The 22,506-nt window shown below is 37.9% G+C and overlaps 1 protein-coding gene across 1 annotated transcript; it reads right to left on the reverse strand.

Annotated features, from left to right (window-relative positions):
- Positions 1 to 233: 233 nt before the first annotated feature.
- On the reverse strand, positions 234 to 20,905 carry LOC105051565 (CLP protease regulatory subunit CLPX3, mitochondrial). The gene is made up of 15 exons (XM_029266611.2): positions 20,048 to 20,905; positions 18,033 to 18,094; positions 17,740 to 17,840; positions 17,502 to 17,581; positions 15,243 to 15,293; positions 13,184 to 13,258; positions 13,022 to 13,099; positions 10,158 to 10,214; positions 8,150 to 8,220; positions 7,959 to 8,058; positions 7,737 to 7,841; positions 1,336 to 1,398; positions 1,139 to 1,261; positions 838 to 996; positions 234 to 412 (listed from the first exon to the last, which is right to left on the reverse strand). Exons 1-15 carry the CDS (start codon positions 20,843 to 20,845, stop codon positions 341 to 343), a joined length of 1,995 nt encoding a protein of 664 aa, XP_029122444.2. The 5' UTR covers positions 20,846 to 20,905; the 3' UTR covers positions 234 to 340.
- Positions 20,906 to 22,506: the final 1,601 nt, after the last annotated feature.

Genomic DNA, 22,506 nt, shown 5'->3' on the forward strand with positions numbered 1-22,506 from the left:
AAATTGAAAGAAACTCGGCTATTGAAAATTTGAGGATGACAATTTCCTGTATGAATCCAGATCGCCTAACTAAACCTTTTTGAGAATTAGACCACATAATTAAAGTTTCAGCTAAATTGTCTTAGATCTCTAGTTTGACAGCAAAAATTAGAAGAGTACGGCACCATAGTTTCTTATCTGCAGTGCACGTTTAGAGAACAGAAAACAACATGATGTCTTGGACAAACGTTGAGTGATGCTCAAATTAGCATGGAATATCACTAACTGAAAAGTAAATTTTGTATACATAATAATTACATCAATACAAATGGAAATTTACAATACTTGTAGGCTCCTAAAATTACAAGCTCATGGCTCTAGATGAGAGTTCAGATTCTCCTTCCAATTCACCCTCAGACCCATCAACAATTGCCTGCGGATTTCATCAATTACAATATTGGGCATTAAAAACTCAAATTCTTTGTTTCTATTGTTCTTCAACAGAAGTGATTAATATGTGTAATCGGATCAGCTGTTCCACCCAAACAACAGTAATCAATGCCAGACGGTGATTGCTGTAAAAGTGGAACAGCTGGCAGGAATTTTAAATATAAGGTCAATTTCACCAAAGCCAATGGTGTGGTAGAATCTTATCAAAAATGATGTGGTGGAAATCGTGCAACTTCTGTAAAGTCAAAGCTTCAGACATGCACCAGAGTTTAGCAGAATCCAGGGCATAGGTTGTGTGTGGCTTAGAAGATGTCACCACCCTTGTTGAGTTACATTTTGTTCCAACCATGATGTAACAACGTATAAATATAGAATTTTAGTAAGTTTCATAGAGAAACATGCATGTACCTCTCGATCCTTTGTTTTGTTTTCTTTAAGGTACCGTTCCAAAGCTCCCTCGCCGCAAAGAATTTTAGCTCCGCAACCTGATCTGTCGATAGAGCCAACGGCCTCTTCATCCACCACAACTGCATCTATTTGCCCATCACCCGTCTTTACATCTGGGATCTGAAAGCAAGTGCACCCAGCATTCAAAATCAGTAAAAATTTGTGACTAGAAGAGAGATGGTATAAAAAATTGGATACTGGAATACACCGTATTCTGGATCATTTTTCTGGAGATTTGTCAAAAATAGGTCAAGAAACATACCTCATACATGGCATCGGTAAGAATATTTTCCAATATTGCTCTTAAACCTCGAGCACCAGTATTCTTTGACATAGCTTTTTTAGCAATCAGTCTAAGTGCAGGGTCTGTAAAATGTAGCTTAACCTGGAAGAGGCATAAGCTGAGATACAGTTCCCAGACAAAGGCACGAATATGATCAATAGAACAGGGATACTCACATTGTTCATGCTAAATAATTTCTTGAATTGTTTACCAAGGGCATTCTTTGGCTCCATCAAGACCTGAAGTTAGCCACGTAACCTCACCAAATGTCATAAAAATTAAGTAGCAATTTAAAAAAGGAGTTTCCACCAAGTCACATGATTGTTCCATTCCATTGAACTTGGAAGTTTGAGCTAGATAATTTTTAAATTCAAGTTAATTTGAGGCTATCACATTGAAACACAAGTATCCAAGTAAATTCTGTAGATAAAATGACATGTACTAAAGTTTCAACCAAACCTCTATCAGTGCAACACCCAAACAAGCTTGAGCCTGTTAGATATATACCTTAAAAATCAGATTGGCTGATACATGTACACTTTCTGGGGCATAATTTTATAATTAAATTTTTAAAATTAATAAAATTAGGTTATTTTTTTATTCATATTGTGTATTTTTGTATCCATGAATCGTCCGAAGAGTTGACCTGATAATGACACATATTCTCAAGAATTGAGAATTTGAAGCACGTATCATTTGGGATCAATTTTTAAATACTCCCAATCGATGGATCATCACGGGGACGGTAAATGATCCGGATAGATTGGTGCATGGATCGTCTTCCTTCTCGGATAGACGAGTCTCCAGTTTACAGTGTGGAGACACTGGAGTAAGAGTGCAGGTGCTTGATAGAGATCAAAGATAATGAGCATGACCAATATAAGAAGTCACTTGGATGGCTGCCCACTCGTCAGTGACTTACTCGATGTTGCAGTTGTGTAAATAGTTCTTTAATCTGCGGTGCCTCGGTTGTTTACAGTGGGATTGTTGTAGTTTAACTGTACAATCACTTGATTACCTAATCATTCGAAATCTTACGTTGTATGTTGGCTACAGTAGGTCCATTGTAGGAATAAGATGTGCACCAAGATGGGATCTATCGATCCTGATAGACAGGGAAAGGTCCTGTGCAGTTCATAAGACCAAGTCCTAAAATCCATGACCATGGTAGGTGAATGATGGAAAATAGTTTCTATGAGGTTTCACGTAGACTCGAGTCGATTGAATCTACATATGACGGACAAATAAATTTGATGAGTTATTCTTAACCTACATCTTATCGGGACTCACGACAGAAGAATCAAACTACACAGTAACTGCACCTAGATGTTCATTTTCAATTTTGCTGGGTTGCCACTATATACTGCTAAGTGTCACTGGTGGATTATCGGATTTGTTGCAGCCAATCCCCTATTGCGTCCGTCGTCGGAGAAGTGCACCTGCAAAAAAAAGTCCGCACTGACTGAAATTGTATTCGATAGGGATCTTCCGATGCTTAAGTCAGTGGGGGTGATGAACAGCAGATAGAATATTCAAAGTGACAGAATAGCAGCCCAGAATTGCCTTACCAATGCTATTCATTTATCTTCCTTTTATAAGTGATTCAGGTGTAACCGTCGAGCACGTGGTCCCACTTTTTATGGCACTAAGAGGTAGTTATCCCGATTATCGAGCCATAATCATGGAGTTAATGGGTAGTTTATGCCCATTAATGATCGCGGCATGTAGTTATTATCCACGATTATAGTATCATATGTATATATTTGGCAGTCAGCCGTTTGACAGTCGGTCATGAAAATGGTCAGTCGGCCATGACATGAAGATGGTGAGTCGACCATGAAGACGGTCAGCCGATCATGACATGAAGATGGTCAGTCGTTATGAAGATGGTCAGTCGGTCATGACATGAAAATAGTCAGTCGGCCATGACATGAAGATAGTGAGTCGATCATGAAGATGTTGCTTCAGCCATGATGACTCAAGTTCAGCCATGATGACTTTGCTTTGGTCAGATGATTCTGGTTCAGCCATAATGACTCCGCTTCGATCAGATGACTCTGCTTCGGCCAGATGACTCTCATAAGAGCTGAATTCTGAAAGTTTCTTCCCTTCTAGAGCCTCTCCTCTTGGGATTTCTTGGCTCTTCTTATATAGATATGAAACAAAGACCGATCTCGAATATGAGAGCCGACATAGAATCGAGAGGAGCAAATCCGATTGTCCCAATAGTTGCCCCCCACTTCCAAGTCCAAGGTGGCTTGATGCGTTGGACAATGGGAGTCAATGTATCTTCTGCCATGACTTCGAGTCTTGATTCTGTGGTCATTTCAGTTGATAATGAAAAAAAAAATTTTTTGTTACCGGACCTTAATCCGATTTTGTAGCCTTTAGTTCGTAGTGAAAAAAAATTTTGTGTTGTCTCTTTGAATATGATCATCATTCGTCATAGATAATCATTGAATATTTTCTGACTGACCGGAGTTGAGTTAGCATATTCTTCCGTCTGACCGTAGTTGAGTCGGCATACTATTCCGTCCGACCATAGCCGAGTCGGCATGTGTTCCGTCCGACCGTAGTCGAGTCGGCATGTTCCGTCCGACCGTAGTCGAATCGGCATGTTGTTCCGACCAATCATAGTCGAGTCGGCATATTGTTCCGATCGATCATAATCGAGTCCGCATATTGTTCCGTCTAATCGTAATCGAGTCGATATGTTGTTCCGTCCGACCGTAATCGAGTCGATATGTTGTTCCAATCGATCATAATCGAGTCGGCATATTGTTCCGTCTGATCGTAGTCGAATCGACATGTTGTTCCGTCCGACCGTAGTCGAGTCGGCATATTATTCCGTCCAACCGTAGTCCAATCAGCATATTGTTCCATCCGACCGTAGTCCAATCGGCATATTGTTCCATCCGACCGTAGTCGAATCGGCATGTTGTTCCGATCGATCATAGTCGAGTCGGCATATTGTTCCAATCAATCATAGTCGAGTCGGCGTATTGTTCCAATCGATCATAGTCGAGTCGGCATATTATTCCGTCCGACCGTAGTTGAGTCGGCATATTGTTCCGTCCGATCGTAGTCGAATCGACATGTTCTGATCGATCATAGTCAAGTCGGCATATTGTTCCATCCGATCATAGTCGAATCGACATATTGTTCCGCCCGATCATAGTCGAGTCGGTATATTATTCCGATCGATCGTAGTCGAGTCGACATATTGTTCCATCCGACCGTAGTCGAGTTGGCATATTGATCCTCTTGGGACTCATTTCGATTCGAAGATCGATATTTTCCTGCTTTGGCCATTTGGGGCTTGAGTTGGAGCTCGTATTAGTCGTTGAATCATCTTGAGCTGGAGCTCATTGTATCACATTTCAATTGAAAATATGTTGAAAATCGAACATGTCGTTCTAATATATTACGTCGTAAGGATAACTTTACTGAAGATACAGTCATAGATTGTTGGTATTCCATATCCGAAGGGCGATCTTCCACCGTAGAGGAATATTATTGTAGATTGTTCTATTGATCCGGAACATGATCGTAAATCGTTCTATTATAAAGTGGAAGAACTTTCCAAATCATCGATTAGAATCGATTCGTCGTTTGGAGGGAGCTTTCCATATCGTCGATCTCGATCGATTCGTCATTTGAAGAAATTTTCAGAATCGTCGATCGCAATTGATTCATCGTTTAGTCACTTTGTAGCTTTTTTAATTTGATGATCGAGCTCCTGGAGCTTCTACTCATAGTTGTTCACGCACTGAGAATCCTCTCGGAGGGAACACCCAGGAGTAGAACTTTTGTTAGATGAGGAAGGAAAAGAACATCGTCTTTTCTCCTTATCAGCTTTGTGGGGGAAAGGGAATAGGTGGCGATTGGCATGTCGAGAGTGATGGGCTAAGTGGCATGGTCCATGCTGCCGATGAGACTACCGTCGAGATTGCACCGCCATCGATTGTTAGCTGTGTTTGCTGGAGGCTATGAATTGCCTCCATTAATGTCTTTTCCTACTGCACTAAGGCTGCGAATTGCGGAGCGACCGCAATGATGACCGGACGTGAGGATTTAGGCTCTACAGATGGTGGTGGAAGATCTTTCCGATGGGAAGATTACCAGACGGAGCCGGTGGAAATATTCTGGACTCTCATTTTCGTCATAATGATTAGATTTTCTCCTCCTACCTGGCGTGCCAATCTGTTGCGACCAATCCCCTGTTGCACCCGTTGCCGGAGAAGTGCACCTGCAAAAAAAAATTCGCATTGGCCGGAATTGTGTCCGACAGGGACCCTCCAATGCTTAAGTCAGTGGAAAGTAGTGAATAGCAGATAGAATATTCAAAGTGGCAGAATATCAGTCCAGAATTGCCTTACCAATGCTGTTCATTTACCTCCTTTTTATAAGTGATTCAGGTGTAACCGTCGAGCACGTGGTCTCGCTTTTTATAGCACTAAGAAGTAGTTACCCCGATTATCGAGCCATAATCATGGAGTTCGTGGGCAATTTATACCTACTAATGATCTTGGCATATAGTTATTACCCACGATTATAGTATCATGTTCATATATTTGGCAGTCGACCGTTTGATAGTCGGTCATGAAGACGGTCAGTCAGTCATGAAGATGGTCAGTCGGTCATGCCATGAAGATGGTGAGTCGGCCATGAAGATGGTCAATCGACCATGAAGACGATCAGTCGGCCATGACATAAAGATGATCAGTCGACTATGAAGATGGTCAGTCAGTCATAACATGAAGATGATCAGTCGGCTATGAAGATGGTCAGTCAGTCATGACATGAAGATAGTCAGTCAGCCATGACATAAAGATGGTCAGTCGGCCATGAAGATGTTGCTTCAGCCATAATGACTCAAGTTCAACCATAATAACTCTGCTTTGGTCAAATGACTTTGGTTCAGCCATAATGACTCTGCTTCGGCCAGATAACTCTCATGAGAGCTGAATTCTGAAAGTTTTTTCCCTTCCAAAGCCTCCCCTCTTGGGATCTCTTGGCTCTTCTTATATAGGTACGGAACAAAAGCCGATCTCGAATATGGGAGCCAATATAGAATCGGAGGGAGCAAATCCGATTGTCCCAATAGGACCAATGAGAATTATTTTGGTAATCAATAAATCTCAATTGATTGAATTAGAAAGAATTCCAATCCATTGAAAGGAGTTTCAATGACATTGTTGATAGAGATCATAATGTATCCCACTACCAGACAGAATTGGACCTATGGGGTCACACAACAAAGGGATTAGATCTTAAATTGATCAATTGGGCTTATGAAGTTCCAATTGAGTTAGGATTTGAGAAATCCTGTTGGATTTAGGTGTACCATACTAGCATATGGTTAAATCCAAATCCTCCTTGACTTGATCAATCTATTAGATAGGATTTAGACCAAATCAAAGAAAGAGTCCCATCTTTTCTTCTTTCCCTGGACTGGATAATGATGAGAAGTGGGGCGCCAACTTCTCTAATTTTGTGTGGAGAAAATTTGAGAGAGAGAAGGGACGCACGCCCTCTCCTTCTGGATAAAATCCAGAGGCACACGCTCCTTGGTATTTGGATTAGGAGGGGAACTCCAAAGGGGGCGCACACCCCATCTGATAAGGCACAGAGGGCGCCAATAGTTGGCGTCCCCTTACCCTCAGAGTAACACATGAGTTTGCGACAGAAATAGATCTGAGTGTGGGTGCTAGGAAGGAGTCTTTTTATTTTAAGCTATGAAAAATTCAATGACTTAAAACAGGACTCTAGAATTTATTTAAACCTTTTAGAGAAATCTGATTTCTCTTAAGCATAAGTTGTACGTAAAATATTTCCTACGCCATATCCTATGCCCTCTCTCTGTGCTCATGCCACCCCTCTTCCTCTCTTCCTACCTCACGCCTAAAGGAATTAGGCGTCTCCATTGTTCACACGCCCAAGGTGTTGGGCACACAAATCCAGGCAAATCTATGCACAAATCCAAGGAGATCCAGTAGATTCAAACAAATCCAATCAAATCCGAGACGTTCTGATTTTGATCTACGTTCAGAAAGAAGAATAGAAGGACGATCCACTGATCCAGAAGCTGATCATGTGCTTTTAAAAGATCCGACTTGAAGAAGAAGGATCTAAAGGAGGAGCATTCGAGATCGAGTTCCGAGTGAAATACCCGTAGAGGTCGAACGCATGTGCGGCTCTGCAGGAACCTCATCGGATTACCACGGCAATCGGATTGCGGTGAAAAGCTATCCGCGCAAGATGAAATCTCTAATCTGATTTTTAAATTTTAGAATCTTAATTTTAGTATGTAAACGCTCCTGGCTATGTGTAGATTAGATCTATATTTTGTATGCATGCTTGATTTAAAAGAATTTTAAATCTTGATCAGTTTAATTTTTGCTGCAATCTAATTTCTGCATGCGTATCCCAAAAGTTGAATTTCCCTCAAAACCACCAACCAAATAAAGAACTAATATTAAGGCAGGAAATTACTGAATTAACATCATACAAATTTGCGAAGATTGAACAGCTCTGTTGATTTAACAAAAGAGAGCAAATCCACACTAGGTTCTACCTGAACAAGTTGGTCCTCATTCAGCGCCAACAAACTAACCAGTACTGGAAAGCGTCCAATAAATTCCGGAATGAGGCCGTATGCTATAAGATCACTACTTTCAACCTGTGAAAATAATGTGCATATCATGTCCATGTCCCTCCGCAAGGTCAGCTTATTATGCTGTCAATGATAGAAACTAGTGGTTTGCCGGTCACAGCCTTTTAGTTCTTTGATGCTTACCGATTCCAACAAGGATGATGTCACGACAGCATTTGTTAACCCACCAGTTCTCATGTTTGCACGTACTGGTGCTCCAAAACCTATAGAAGAATCTTGTCGTCTATTCCCAAAAAAAATCGGGTCACTCTCAAACAGCATGTTCAGCAATAACTATTTGGAGGAAGATTATTACAAATATTTGACATTGTTACCTTTCCGAAATTGTCTTTTCCAAATCAACAAAAGCTCCACCACATATAAAAAGAATATCTTTAGTGTCTATCTGCATAGTGCATACCAAGCAAGCATGAAATTAAAAAAAAAAAAAATCAAATTACTAAAAACTACTATAAGTCCATAACCATAAAAGTCAAGTAAGAAGTAACTTTATATTATCTGCTAATTCAAAAACTTACACAGAGTAGCCAACAAAGGGTAAATGTGAGAGTAGACCTACAGAATACCCAAAGAAAAACATATGCCAGAAAAGACTTCAGATGGAAATGGTAGCCCACTCGATTTCTTAAACCAGTTATTACAAGAACGAGCATGCCATAGCTGAAAGTTAAGTAAAATTTTTAATACTAATTTTTCTTACTCTCCGTTATGTTTTAAGATAGTTTCCATATTGAAAATTTTCACAAATCAAGGATTTTATTCTAATTAGTCGGGGAAGTAAAGTGAATCTTCTAGAACAGTCAGCATGAACAATAAATATTCCTTTCAACAATGCTCTCTGTAAAACATAATACAAGTCCATGCTCAACAGCTCAAGTGGCAAGGAAATAAGAAGATTTTTATTCTTCAACAATATAATTTGCATGCGCTCCAAATTTGCAATAGAGCTACTTGAAAAGGTTTTATATTTTGAATATGTTTACATTACTAGTTTATTTGTTTAGTTGGTTTTAATTTTTACAGATAATTTATATGCAATTTAACCAGATGAATAAATATGCAGGGGATGTTAAAAGGATTCCATTAATTGATCTATGAAGAGTAAATTCTTAACTAGAGCCTCCTTTGGCCATAAGGAATCTGGAAACCACAGTGTTATTTTATTTCATGGTTTACTTAAAAGACTTCTTAGGTAAAGTTTCCTTTTTTTCCCCAGATCTTTAGATCCAAATCTGCTGAACCATGCCGAACCGGCTTGTTCGAGGTGTACCGAACTGGATTAGTCTGTTACCGGCATGATTCATTTCCTCAATTTAAAACAGAGGGAGAGGAAGAATGAGAGAGACAGAGAGAGAGGGCCCTGGGAGGGAGGGTGGGAGGGGGCAGTTGAAAGCCCAGGCCCTGTTTTGTTTCAAAATAGAGGAACCCTTTTTTAATTTGCCTGTTTCAAACTAAAGTCAGTTTGAAACATAAGGCGAGGAGGAAGGAGAGTAATAGAGGAGGGAGAAACAAAGGAGCCTTTTTTAATTTGCCGATTTCAAACTGAAGTCGGTAAATTAAAAAAGGGCTCCCCTGCTCCAATGAGGGCTTTTGAGCCATCCCTCCCTCTCTCTTGGCCTCTCTCTCTTCCCCTCCCTCTGCCTCCTTCCCTCCTCTATCTCTTTCTCTCCTTCGCCCCTCCCCCTCCTCTTTCTCTCTCTTTGTTGGTTCATCCCGGAACGGTATCATACTGACTCATATCATGCCAAATCAGTCATCGACCGATATGCCCTTCGGTACCGGTTCGGCAAACTTTGCTTCAACTTGTATATAGATATCACAAGAATAGACTAACAAAATGAAACTAAAATGCACCTGTGCTTTGTCTTGTGTCCTTGTGTATGAAATAATTTTGCATGGTCCACCTACTTTTGCTAACATACATGAAGCATCAAGGTAGAGGGAAATAAGATGACTGAAACTCTAGCAGCATAAACTTTCTGACAGGACTAGAGTAATGATATGGCCTAAAAAACATGGCATATCTGACAGAAGGAAAAAATAAGGTTCATAGGCTGTCGTTACTCTATAAATCGAATACTCTGAGCTGATAAACTTTGACAGGTTAGTCATTACTCATTACTCATTACACTTTCAAGATCATACAACGTCACAAGCACACAAATAACTGAAATCCAAAAGATGCGGCAAGACAAGCATATTACTTTTGAAATTAATAGGACCATAACAAGCAATATATTGATTTTTAGTAATTATGAAATAAGAAAAAAGTTAGGAAGGTAATATCTTATGTATTTGAAAGAAATTCCATGTCTCTAGTACCTGTATATTGTCACCACGAGGGTGTTTTCGAGCTCCCTTCTCTGGAACATTGACTATCTACACAAAAAAATATTCAAATTGCAATTCCCATTAGTTTGACAACATACTTCACCTGACGCCATTAAATCCCCATAACTGATTAGATTTTAAAAAAAATGTATTCGCAATGTTCAGCACAATATAAAACATTCACCACATGAATAAAAATATTTTCTCCATATGCAAATGAAAGATTCCACATGTTATTCAATATAGGAAGCCTAAATGTGGCCAGAAATATTAGAGGTTAAGCAAATAGGGGGAAGAGATCAAGATAGACAAGAAGAAAGAAGGAGAAGGGAGATAGCAAGTGGAATCCACCACTAACTTCAAATAGAAATAACTCAAACAGTCCAAATCTTCACTATTCACTATCACTCATTCTCCACTACATGATTTTAATATATAGCACGTGACCCTTCATATCCCTTAGTTAATACACAATGACTTTCTAAAAGACAAACAATAATCTTTTTCATAAACTCTAGGAGACATATACATGAACAATAATTAAAAGCCGAGAAACACCGTAACACATTCCACATTTATAAACATGTAACTAAAGCTTAACAAAAACTAAGTACTAAGAGCATAATTAATATTTGACTAGACTTTTGATTGTAAAGTAGGCAATGAACTATTCGAATATAGGAGGTTGATCCACTGCTCCTATGTTACTAAAGATCTGTCATTAGAAAAATTTTGTTCAACGACCTACAATTCTTGAAACATGTTGATTAAACAAGAGATTATCAGGAAGCTGAATAAATAATTATATTATTTGTTAAATATCAAGTCTCTGGTAGAATGCTTTTAAATACAGCATAGGCAAACTAAGTTTAATTTCTCTATAATTAAAATGATAAAAGAAAGGATTGCTCCACCAATTATCATTTGGTGAAAACAGTTGATACCACCTGCCAAGAATCAACACTACACAGATAGCATTTTTTATATTTTAATGCAAGTCAGATAATGGACTCAGAAGCATAAAGAGTCAAATCATGAATGCAGTGTGTTCCCATTGCTGAGATCAGATGAATGAAGACATCTATCCTAGGATTAAGGGAAAAGTTTAGATCTAAGTACCTGACTAACTTGTTGAAAAGTTTTGAGTGCTTCCATGGGCAGCATCTGTTCTAGGGTCGTGGACATGTTTTCTTGCATGTAAATTTTTGAACACCGTATGACTCAACATGGACTAAGATCAAATCTACTACTCACAAATTCTGTTCTACTTTTCATGACCATTGTTATTCTAAACTAAGGAAAGCACAAAAATGAGGTACTACAAAACACACTAACATAATCAATTATCGTCCTCAAGTAAGAACGACTATGGCAGTTTTTCCTTCTAAGGACAGCACTGGAATCCATACCTCAAAATTCAGAAGTTCTATTTGTTCAGATAAAAAAAAACCCTATTATATCCAAATTCAAACTTTTACATATAAGCAGTATATAGATCATGTTAGTGCTTAAAACTTGGAAATTTCGTACAGAAATAATTCCAATGAAAAATGATATACTTTAAATCTTTAATATGTTTGTCTGAAGCTGCAGAAAAGTGACTTTCTAATATACATTCTAATGAATGTCTTCAAATTCATTCAACCTGAAGCACCTATGCAACTCCCTATCCCTGCTATGGAACTGTCAGGACTTGACTCTCTAATTATTTATAAAATCAAAAAAGGGAAAAAATCATGTCGACTGGCACATGCAATGTAAACGTCTAGTATATATTTAGTCAGCCTACAAAATTCAGTCATTGGAGGAGACAGACATCCAAGATCACATGTTGAGGAGCATCATCACCACCATTAGCCAGCACAAAGAGGTCATATTTTTTGTGCTTTTTAATTTCCTGCCCTCCAGGCACAGCAGTAAGGTTGCTCCAACATGACCTTGGTGTCACATGTACGAAACACAAAAACAGCTTCCTCGTGCAGGGGTAAGGCTGCATCCATCTGACCCTCCTCAAACCCCTCATTGGCAGGAGCCTCGTGCATTGGGTGCCTTTTTTTCTTAATTTCATGCCCTCAAAACCATCAGTTATCAACATACATATGCTTATCACTGTAGAGCTACATCAAATAACAGGAAAGTAGGTTATCTAATCTTTCTTTTCTTTTTTTTATGTATCAACAGTCTTCCAAAATCATATCATTCGATTCATTCCTATGCTTCCACCAGTCAAACATACTTAATCATCAGGACAGAGTCCTCTTCATATGCTTATAAAGAATACATTGTGATTTATAAATTTTTTGTCAATTTCTCATTATCTGCCAACAATATATCCATTTAATCCACAAATATCTGAATCCAAATATATAGGTCGTTTGTTAACTATGATTCTTAGTATACAACAATGAACTGAATCAAATGCAGAAAAAAAGGAAAAACGAAAAGAAAAAAGTGAGCCTGCTACTCCTTTTACAATGTTAATAAGTAAAATGAATAAGCTCACGGATCTGCAATTCAATCAAAGGGCACTACTTAAACGGACCTATTATGAATGCATAATAACTTTATAATATCACACAACCAACATATATGAAAACTTTACTTCTATTTTATGAGACATTGTTGGGGATAGTATCATGCAAATATGGAAAAGATGAAATCATTTGTTCTTATGCTATATGATGATTGCCCAACAATTTGCTATATGTTTAATGGATAGGAAGAGGAATACTGCAGAAATCTTAAAGACGGCACCAAAGGTCTCAAACACCATGCACATTCACATGAAGTACAATTTATTAGTGATAAATACATATGAAACTAAAAGCAGTAATAAGGCATGATATATGACTTACAGTTCCTTCTAGCATTTTCAGTAATGCCTGCTGAACACCTTCACCAGATACATCTCTGCTGATATTTAGGCTCTCAGCCTTCAAAGTTAACCATTTATAAATCTAGTTAATAAGATGTAAATGAAGATATAAGTAAACTGATAACTTAACAAATGCGAATACCTTCTTAGTTATTTTATCAACTTCATCAATGTATACTATGCCTTGCTGAGCTGCTTGCACATTGAAGTCAGCAACCTAACACATTTAAAAGAGAAGGGTGTAAGTCTGAAGGTTTGAAGTGCATTTGCAAAATACATAGGATACAAGAAAGTCCAAGGACTCAGCATATTCTTCAAGCTTTTAGGATAAATAGTAGCACCATATCTAAAGCTAGATATGGGAAAGTATGAAGTATGAACACATGTTTTCCGTAATTAGCTATTAGATCACTAGCCACAAAATATGAAAGTATTAACAGCAGTAAGTGATCACCTTGGCATGCCACAAAATGATAACTGTTGTTGCCTTAAGGATATGTTCAAATAGAGAGAGAGAGAGAGAGAGAGAGAGAGAGAGAGAGAGAGAGTTCTACCAGAAACAGAATAAGACAAATGAAATGGATGCTTGCTTCTAGAGTAACATTCCAAGATTTCACTAGTAAGGTACACATTGTTGGACAAACTAAAATGTTAAGAAACAATGAGTTTGAATATATAAGGAGACTAATAGAGAATAAAGTGAGAGAGCACCAGCCAAAATATCATGCATATGTCCAATAAAGACCAAGGGTTGCCAAGAAAGCTAGATGCTCGGATCTATATGGCAGGGCTAGGAATAAGAATGATAATATCTATCGAAGCATGTATGATAACTGCAAATATTTATTTGATTGAGTTGCAGTGGGCTTAGGACTTAGCAAACAGCAAGAAAGAATAAACGAAAACAACCCTCAATTAGATTGGATGTAGTTTGTTGGCATGTTTAAGAAGAATGAATCCGTTAAGAAAAAAATAAAGCTGAGATAAGATGACAATTCTTAAAATAAAAAAAAAAGGGGAAAAGAAGATTCGTGTCAACAGGATATGTTGCACAAGATAACCAGGGCTAGCTTGTGTTACGGAGGGAGACTAAATCATGTTCCAAGGGCATCATAATAACAATAATGAAGGGAAAGCAGTATCTCAATCTGTATTCACTTGAAGAGATTTTAAGGTGCAATACACAAGAAAAGACAAGCAAGTAATTAAAGACAGAATGCTAACATATTGTACAAGAAATGATACTTCGCTTATAGATAGATATAACATGAGGAAGGTTCAAAAATCAAAACTGTCCAAGTACTATTTCACACATATTTCTGCATTTAGGATCATTATTTTCTTTGACAATCTCCTACATCCTTGTGAGTACACATACAAGTGTGTTTAGTCCCACATCAGCTATGCACTAGTTAAATTGTAGGTATTTATATAGAGCCAAGGAACCCAAATAACATCTTCCACTAGCCTTTTTGGATGAGGTCTTGAGTTGTTACAGTACTTCGGCAACATCCTTCACATATGTTTAGCATGATTTTCATATAACCAATTTATCAAGGAAAAAGCCTAGCAACTCAAGATGCATTATGTACATAAACAATTAAACAACTTCCATCTTTGGAAAAATAATTGCAGAAAGCACCAATAACTGGTGGAACAAACTATTACTGTAGTAGTCCAGTCAATTGCATTGCATCAGCAAGCCCAAGAGTGTCCAGGTACTGTTCATACATTTCATAGGAAAAGTGCCTTAGAAAAAAGCAAAATCACATATACAGGAAGAAACAGAAAATATCCTATTCAGGACCTAATAACTGCATTTCTTAAATCTCATTATGTTATACAACTTCAATTGCATAATTGATTGACCAATTGATTTTTTTTTTTAGTAAGGCATACAAGTAGAAACATATTTTTGAAACCATTAACAGGAAAATCCTGATACATTCATGAGAAGTGTAAATATCTCAATATCTCCAATAGAATTATACAGGCTAGATGTCAAAAAACTAATGACAGCATTCTTGCAAATGAAAAAGAATAATGCTGAGTACAGATTATATTTACCATACTATGCAATGGTAATAGTTATCACATTTTGCATTCAATTCTCTTCAATATCATGGACGATCAGATAATATGGTTGGATCACCAAGCCAGCAATATAAAGCATCTGAATAAGGGAAAATCCAAAACCATACCGTAAGCAACTTGTATAATATTGACTCAACATCCTCTCCAACATAGCCTGCCTGTACAAATATTTGTCCATTTTCAGTTTTTAGTACTGCAATACCAAAAGCAAACAGCAAGACATGCAGAATAAGTTAACTGTGTGATAGCAAAATATGTGCCATGTTATTATATAACAAGTAGGAATTGCTTAGTTACATCTTCAATAAACAAAGCATGTAATCCAATATGCAGCTACAAGTCCACAACAGTTCAATATTCCTTGGTTACTTTGCTGTTAAAGTTTCCAGTATTTCCAAATAATCAGCTAAGTTATGTTATTCTTCATATTCTAATTACTTCACAACCTGCAATTTCACAATTGACAGGCAACATAGAGACAAAATAACACATGCAAAAGCTCACATTCTGTTTATGACCAGTAAAATTTGTTTCCACTTCTCCTTTTTTTCTTATTCTCCTCTTCTTCACTTACCTTTTTAATGTTTTATTATGTTGCTCAACAGTTACCACAAATCCTTGATCTTTGTTGACTATACTTTTTGTCCAAGAATTCACAAAGAGAAGGGGAAGATATCGAGTAACATAGATAGAAGTTGCGAAACTGCATATGAAAAGGCTTGAACTAACACCAAACCCTTGATAGGAATACTTGCTAACTTGATATTCATAAGGGTGACACCAAATTATTGGCAAAATGTTTGATGGTTAAGATTATGGATTACAATTGCCACCTTCTTCTCATTTCCTATCCCACCAGGGGAAAAAGCTTTGAGATCTAGCAAGGGTTGTCCATACATAACTTGTCTTTTTGCTGTTTTTCTTTACAAAACCTATAAATGATCAGGGCCTCTTACTTTCCTAAGCATGTAAAAAAATTCTGCCCACCTTCAAAACCTAGCAAGGGCAAAGGTTCTGTACATAGCTAATTTGTTTATGATCTTTTTTCTGTATCAATAGCCAGGGCCTATTGGTGCGCTTAAAAGGCAGTAAGAGATTAGTGCAAAGTATATTACATGAAACTAGTTACCACTGTGCAATCAAATGGTCAAGTAAAATTAAAATTAAATTGCTCTTTATCAATACAAAACCTTTTGTAGCGCATATAGCTACCAATCTTCATAACAACCCACATCATTTCTCCCACCAAAAAAATAATAATAATAAAGCATACAATGGAATGCTCCATAATTTAATTCAAAAGCCTTCAAAGACAAAAATCATACAGACCGCGATATATTAACATGCTGGAAAGCAAATCATCTAGGTTAGGCAAAGATCAAAGAACCATAAAAAAAATCCAACTAACCATTGATATATACTTTGGAGTTTGGACACTCAAAACCTTGTAAAATATTTGGATTATGTACTACCAGAGCCATCTAACGTTGTCATAGGCCTTACATATATGAAGCTTGGACACTCCTCACCTAATATCTAATTGAAAAAATTCATGAGCTCAAAATATGTTTTTAAAGGTTCCACCAAGGAATACTTAGTGCCATGCTAATAATAAATAAATAAATAAATAATTCAAAAGCTACCTATGCTGAAGTATGCTGTGAAAGAGATTTAGGCTGAACGATAGGCTATGATCCAACTTTGACGTCAGGCAAACCTTAACCAGAAAGAATTTTCTTTTCATTATTGTTTCATTGCATCCTTGCAAAAGTATCATTTTTTTTCAAACTAAAAGTTTGAAGCTCAAACATAAATTGTTTAATAAAATGAATAATGCCTATGATTGTCAATAAGAAATAGTGAGAAGATGGCAGAATTGATGCAAAAATTGTACTCTTTCTCTCAAAGGATCTAGTTCAGGAGGATCTCATAGATCAAAGTGAATTACTCATGCATTACATAAACTAGCCATGACTCTAATTTCTAATTATTTCATCAGATGGTTATATGTTTTCTTCCCATTTACAGAATTTTCTTATGATACATGCATAAAGCACAAAAGTAGACCAAAACAGGCACATCAAAATGTGTATGGAGCAGGTTTTGAATTTTCTCTCAGCTTTTATGCTAAATATGAGAATTTTTAAATAGAGGGATCATTTAGAAGTTAATTTAAGACCATCAGAGAATAAAAATATCGTAAAAAAATCATGAATGCATACTGCAAGAAAAATGAATTAATAAATCTAAAAACCAGGAAACCAGAACAGTATAGATCCTGAGGCTACAAGATTACACTATGAAAATAATATATAATTTTTTATTTTCAACATAGCAGGTAACTAAAAGAACTTAAGTGCACTTACCTGTGTCAGTGTTGTTGCATCTGCAATAACAAATGGCACATGCACAAAGCGAGCTAATGTCTTTGCAAGTAATGTCTTCCCTGTCCTTACAGACAATACATCAATTTATACATAGGCCAGACCATCAAAAAATAAAATACAGTAGATAATTCCTTGTTACTTCTCATGATGATAGATAGGACATAATAACTGCAGAATGTTCAGCAAAACCATCACATCAGAAAAATGTAAACTGTACCTGAGCCAGTAGGGCCCATCAAAAGCACATTGCTTTTGTCTAACTCTACATTATCGTCGTCATCATTTTCAGCCTCAAAGTTCGTCGAATCAGCTCCAGATCTGTGTATTTTCAGTAAATTCAACTCAGCATGAGCCATCAGAAAATATCACCAAGAATGAGCAAGTTTTTGATGCTTATATATCATCAACATATACTTGAACTTAAAGAAAAGATATATAACAAAACAAACATGTGCCATAGGATTAGAGCATAAAATGAAATAGATAAAGGAAGGTTAAATGGGAACAGACCCTTTCTGCAAAGATGCATGATAGATTCTCTTATAGTGGTTGTACACAGCAACAGATAGCACCTGCAATTTTTACGTGGATTGCCAAGAAAAAAAAATCATGAAACAAAAAATCTAGAAAGACATAAAATCTTGAAAAAACAAGTAAGACAATTGTTATTGAGATGGAAAATCTCTCATTGTTGGTTTAACAAGATAAGCACAATATCCAATAAAAAGAATAAAGAAAACAAAGATGAGACTAGGAATCTTGAGAGACAAAACCAGATATTATGGAATTTTCTCTTAGATCATGATAACAAGGAAGGTTAATTAAAAAAAGAAAGTAGACTCATGCAAAGCACTTGGTACCCAAAAAAAACAACAGTAAATTACAGAAGAATACATATTGCATGAACTGACATCCTGCCATCTACAATCGAATGCTCACCAGCCTATTTGATTCTTATAGCTCGCTTGCAAGGGAGAAGGCTAGCTGTCCTAAGTCATAGTTACCTTAGGACTTATTTTACTCCTACATACAAGTTAAAAGGATTGGCAGCACATTCTCTTGCAAGAACCAATCAGTTTCGGGTTATACTAGGAAATTCGCTGAAACACAGACATACTGCATAATAGAAACATACTACCAAGGCTGCTCTGGGTAACTTTGGAATTAAAAAGGTTGTTCCAAAACACATGCTCACGGGAGCAAGGGTAAGTGAGACAGAGTATGAATCTTGCTTTTTGGAGGAACCTAACTTGAAAAGAGAACATTTTAAAAAATAAGAAAGCTACCAACCTTTATTCTAGGAATCTAAAAGATGATAACATGATGTATCTTTTTCACAATGTCTTCATGGAAAGTCTTGATTCTTCATCCCTCATTGTCCTTGTATTCTCTTCTTCTGATCCCCTCTTTTTGATCTATTTAGAGGACCTCTTCTTCTTCCCGTTTTTTTTTCTTTTTTTTTTTTTGGTTGGGGGGGGGGGGGGGTATGTGCTAAACTGGGACATGGAAGAAAGATGAGCAAATTGATGCAAGAATATCAACTTCAAGACCTTGAGTGAGAATTGGTGCTGTTGGGTGGAAAATGAGGTTATTTGGTGAACTCTTCATGGCAGAGAGATGAAGACAAAATCTGAAATCTTTCTCCATTATATAAGTCATTTTGAAAGGTGGGTGTAGGCCCCAAAGAAACTTTTGGAAAACACAACAATCCTCCACCATAGAATCATCATTTACCTGGTAGGGATGGGGTATATTGTCCGCGTTATATACTATGGAAAAATTGGAAAAGAAATGGAGGGGAAAAGTCCACTTTTTCAAGAACTTCATGCTTTACCCTGAAAAGCTTGCACTTTGCAGGGTTCATAAGTGTACAAGTTCTCTTCCTATGTCAAGAGTGATGACATCATTATATATTATGACTTGTTTTCTGTTTCAAGATGCAGCACTTCTTGGGGGTGTTTGTTACAACCCAGCTCACATTTTTCTTGCTGTGCTCACATATAGCCTTTTGTATTCCTTGTAAAGGAATGCCTCACCCTTTTGTCATCACTTCTTGGAGGTGTTTGTTACAACCCAGCTCACATTTTTCTCGCTGTGCTTGCATGTAGCCTTTTGTATTCCTTGAAAAGGAATGCCTCACCCTTTTGTTATCATTTACTTGTACTTTCCCATCTCTGGTTTCACTATTCACATATCTGTTAATTGCCTATCAAAAAAGATGTTTATACACCGATAGATTTGATGATTTTTGCAGCTACTGATCGTGCTCAAAGACATAGATGGTGGAAAAAAATCCTTGAAACATGTTCAGTAAATAGACACAACTATAATTAGAAAAAAAAATCTTTGATCAGAATGCTCGCTAGTATCTTCCAAAATCTCTAGACTTTGTGATGGAAATTATTAAACTTACATTCAATAATTAAAACCAAAGAATTGATTTCTTGTATTTAAATTCTCTTATATCTTCTATTGCTGAGAACCAAGTTCCACGAATTTGCAAAAGAAAGTGATAAAAAAGCTACCTTTTTAGCACGATCCTGTCCGATCACGTACTTATCGAGCCCCTTGCAAATCTCCTTGGGGGTGGGCAAATCCTTTCCCAAATTAGACCCGCCCCACCCCTCTTTTCCCCTGAATCCAGCACCACCACCGGTCTCCCCTCCTCCCCCGCCCCCACCAGGCCCAGCCACCCTCACGACGTTCAAATTTGGCGGGAACGGCGGCCCGGGCGGCGTGTGCACTGCCAATCCATTACCCTCCGGGAGGCCTGGCATGGGCGGCCAGTTCTCCGGCGGCTCCCCGCCATACGAAGACCGCAGCGCCTCCCAAAACGAGGTCTTTAAGCGATTCCCTTGCTCCCCGTCCTCTCCGGTGCCGGAAAGCCTCTCCCTCTCGGGGTCGGGGCCCCGCACGCGGCCGATCTCGACGAAGGTACCCTGGAGAGGGACGAGCTTGTGGGGGCGGAAGTAGTAGGCGGTCTTGCAGCTGGGGCACATGTTGAGGGCCTGGTAGCCGCCTCGATCACCGGCGCCTGCGATGGAGGGGGGGGAGCGGTTGGAGAACAGGATGTCCATGTGCTTGGAGCAGCGGGGGCAGTTGGCCTCAGCGCGGATGCGGCGGGTGTGGAACTCGTCGGCGCCACCGGCCCACTTGTGGCGCTCCTGCCTATGGGGGAGGCCGGGGGGGCGGCGATGGTGGCAGCCGGAGTGAGGGGCGGCGGAGTTGGTGAAGATCGGACGGCGGTGGGCGGATGCGGCGGCAGCGGCGGCGGCGCGCGTCGCAGGCTCTCTCAGCTTCTTCCATCGGAAAATTCCCGACATGATACCGCCCACGAGAGCGAGAGCGAGAGCACGGGTAAAGGGGAGGGAGGGAGAAGAAAAGAAAAAGATAACGTAGACGGGTAAGTATGGTGGGAGGTGCGGGTGAGATGGGGTGATCAGGACCGTTCAATCAGTGTGTTCGTGTGACGCACTTTTCTTTTCTGCGGCGTTGGAGTCGTGCCGGAAAGTTCATGTTAGGAGTTATCGGCAGTCTCCTTGTCCAAGACGTAACGTGCACCGTTGGAATCGGCATTCGCTTCCATTTGCGGTGTTTGTGCAGGCAGCGCATTTGCTTCTAATGTGAGTGGAGGCACGCGCTCAAGTGAGTGATGTCCGGGTCTTTGGTTTTTCTTTTCTGTTTTTTTTTTTTTTTGCTACGCTAGTCTTTAATTACCGTATTAGACTAGTGATGGAGTGATGAATAGATGGATGACTGATAGCATTACCTGTTTTTGTAATTTTAAGATATTTAAGAACATTAGAAATCTTGTACCTGAATGAAATGTGCATTGATTTTATCTATCATTTGTATTATTCTGTATCTAGCAACGCTTACACCACCCTGATTTCGTGGTTATGGTAGATGTGTACACCGGCCATGGGGTTTATGAGATGGCTCCATGAGATTGAAGGAATAAAATTTCATGATTAAATTATAAATTTATTATTTATATTGCATATCTAGGGCAATCAGATTTTTTTTAAAAAAAAAAAAAACTATATATCACGTATATTTTTGAAAATTTTTTGTGATAAAACGTTTCATTCAAACAATTCTCGTATAGATACAACTAAAAGAATCGAAAAACAAAAAAATCTCGAAGTTGCCCAAGAACAACCCCCATCCTGATCCAAAGGATTTTCCATGTATGCTCAACCATATAAGTTGCTATCCAATCTACTGTAATATTCATCTCTTAGCATACATGCCTAATTACCAAAGCAGCACATCTCTCTAGCAAGATTGAGACATCGTGGAGTAAGGGTTGAGTGGCTCTTCGGATACAACTCTATAATCAGGTCATTACCATGGCAGTCATCCTCAACAATGAGTTGGCATGCCCCAGGATCCATCTCGCACACATAATCCGCGCCCAAGCTGTATGAAGCTCCACACCAAGTATCATAGGCTCAAATAAGTGATTCCCTCCAGCCATCACTATACTACAAGAAAACTGATTATTAGCGATGGTTAATTACTGTTGCTAATAGTCAATTTGCCGTCGCTAATGCTATTAACCGTCGCTAAAAATTCGACGAAAATATCCTAGTCACTAATTATCATTATTAGCGACGATAATTTTATCATCGCTAATAATGATAATTAGCGACGGCATTAGCGACGGCTTATTATCACTAATAATTTTTTATTTTTTTAATTATAATTTTAAAAAAATTATTAGCAACAGTCTATCATTGCTAATAGTTTTTTATTTTTTTAATTTATAATTTTTAAAAAACTATTAGCCATCGCTAATAGTTTTTATTTTTTTTAAAAAAATTATAATTAAATATTTTAAAATTTATTTTATAATTATTTTTTAAAATTTATTATAAATAAAATAATAATTATTTAACATAATTATAAATAAAAAATTAATTATATTATATTAAAAATTTAAATTATTTAACATAATTTCTTGTAGGGAACTAAATGAGCA

The sequence above is a fragment of the Elaeis guineensis genome, chromosome 9, assembly GCF_000442705.2.
Source record: "Elaeis guineensis isolate ETL-2024a chromosome 9, EG11, whole genome shotgun sequence".
Classification (NCBI taxonomy): Eukaryota; Viridiplantae; Streptophyta; class Magnoliopsida; order Arecales; family Arecaceae; genus Elaeis; species Elaeis guineensis.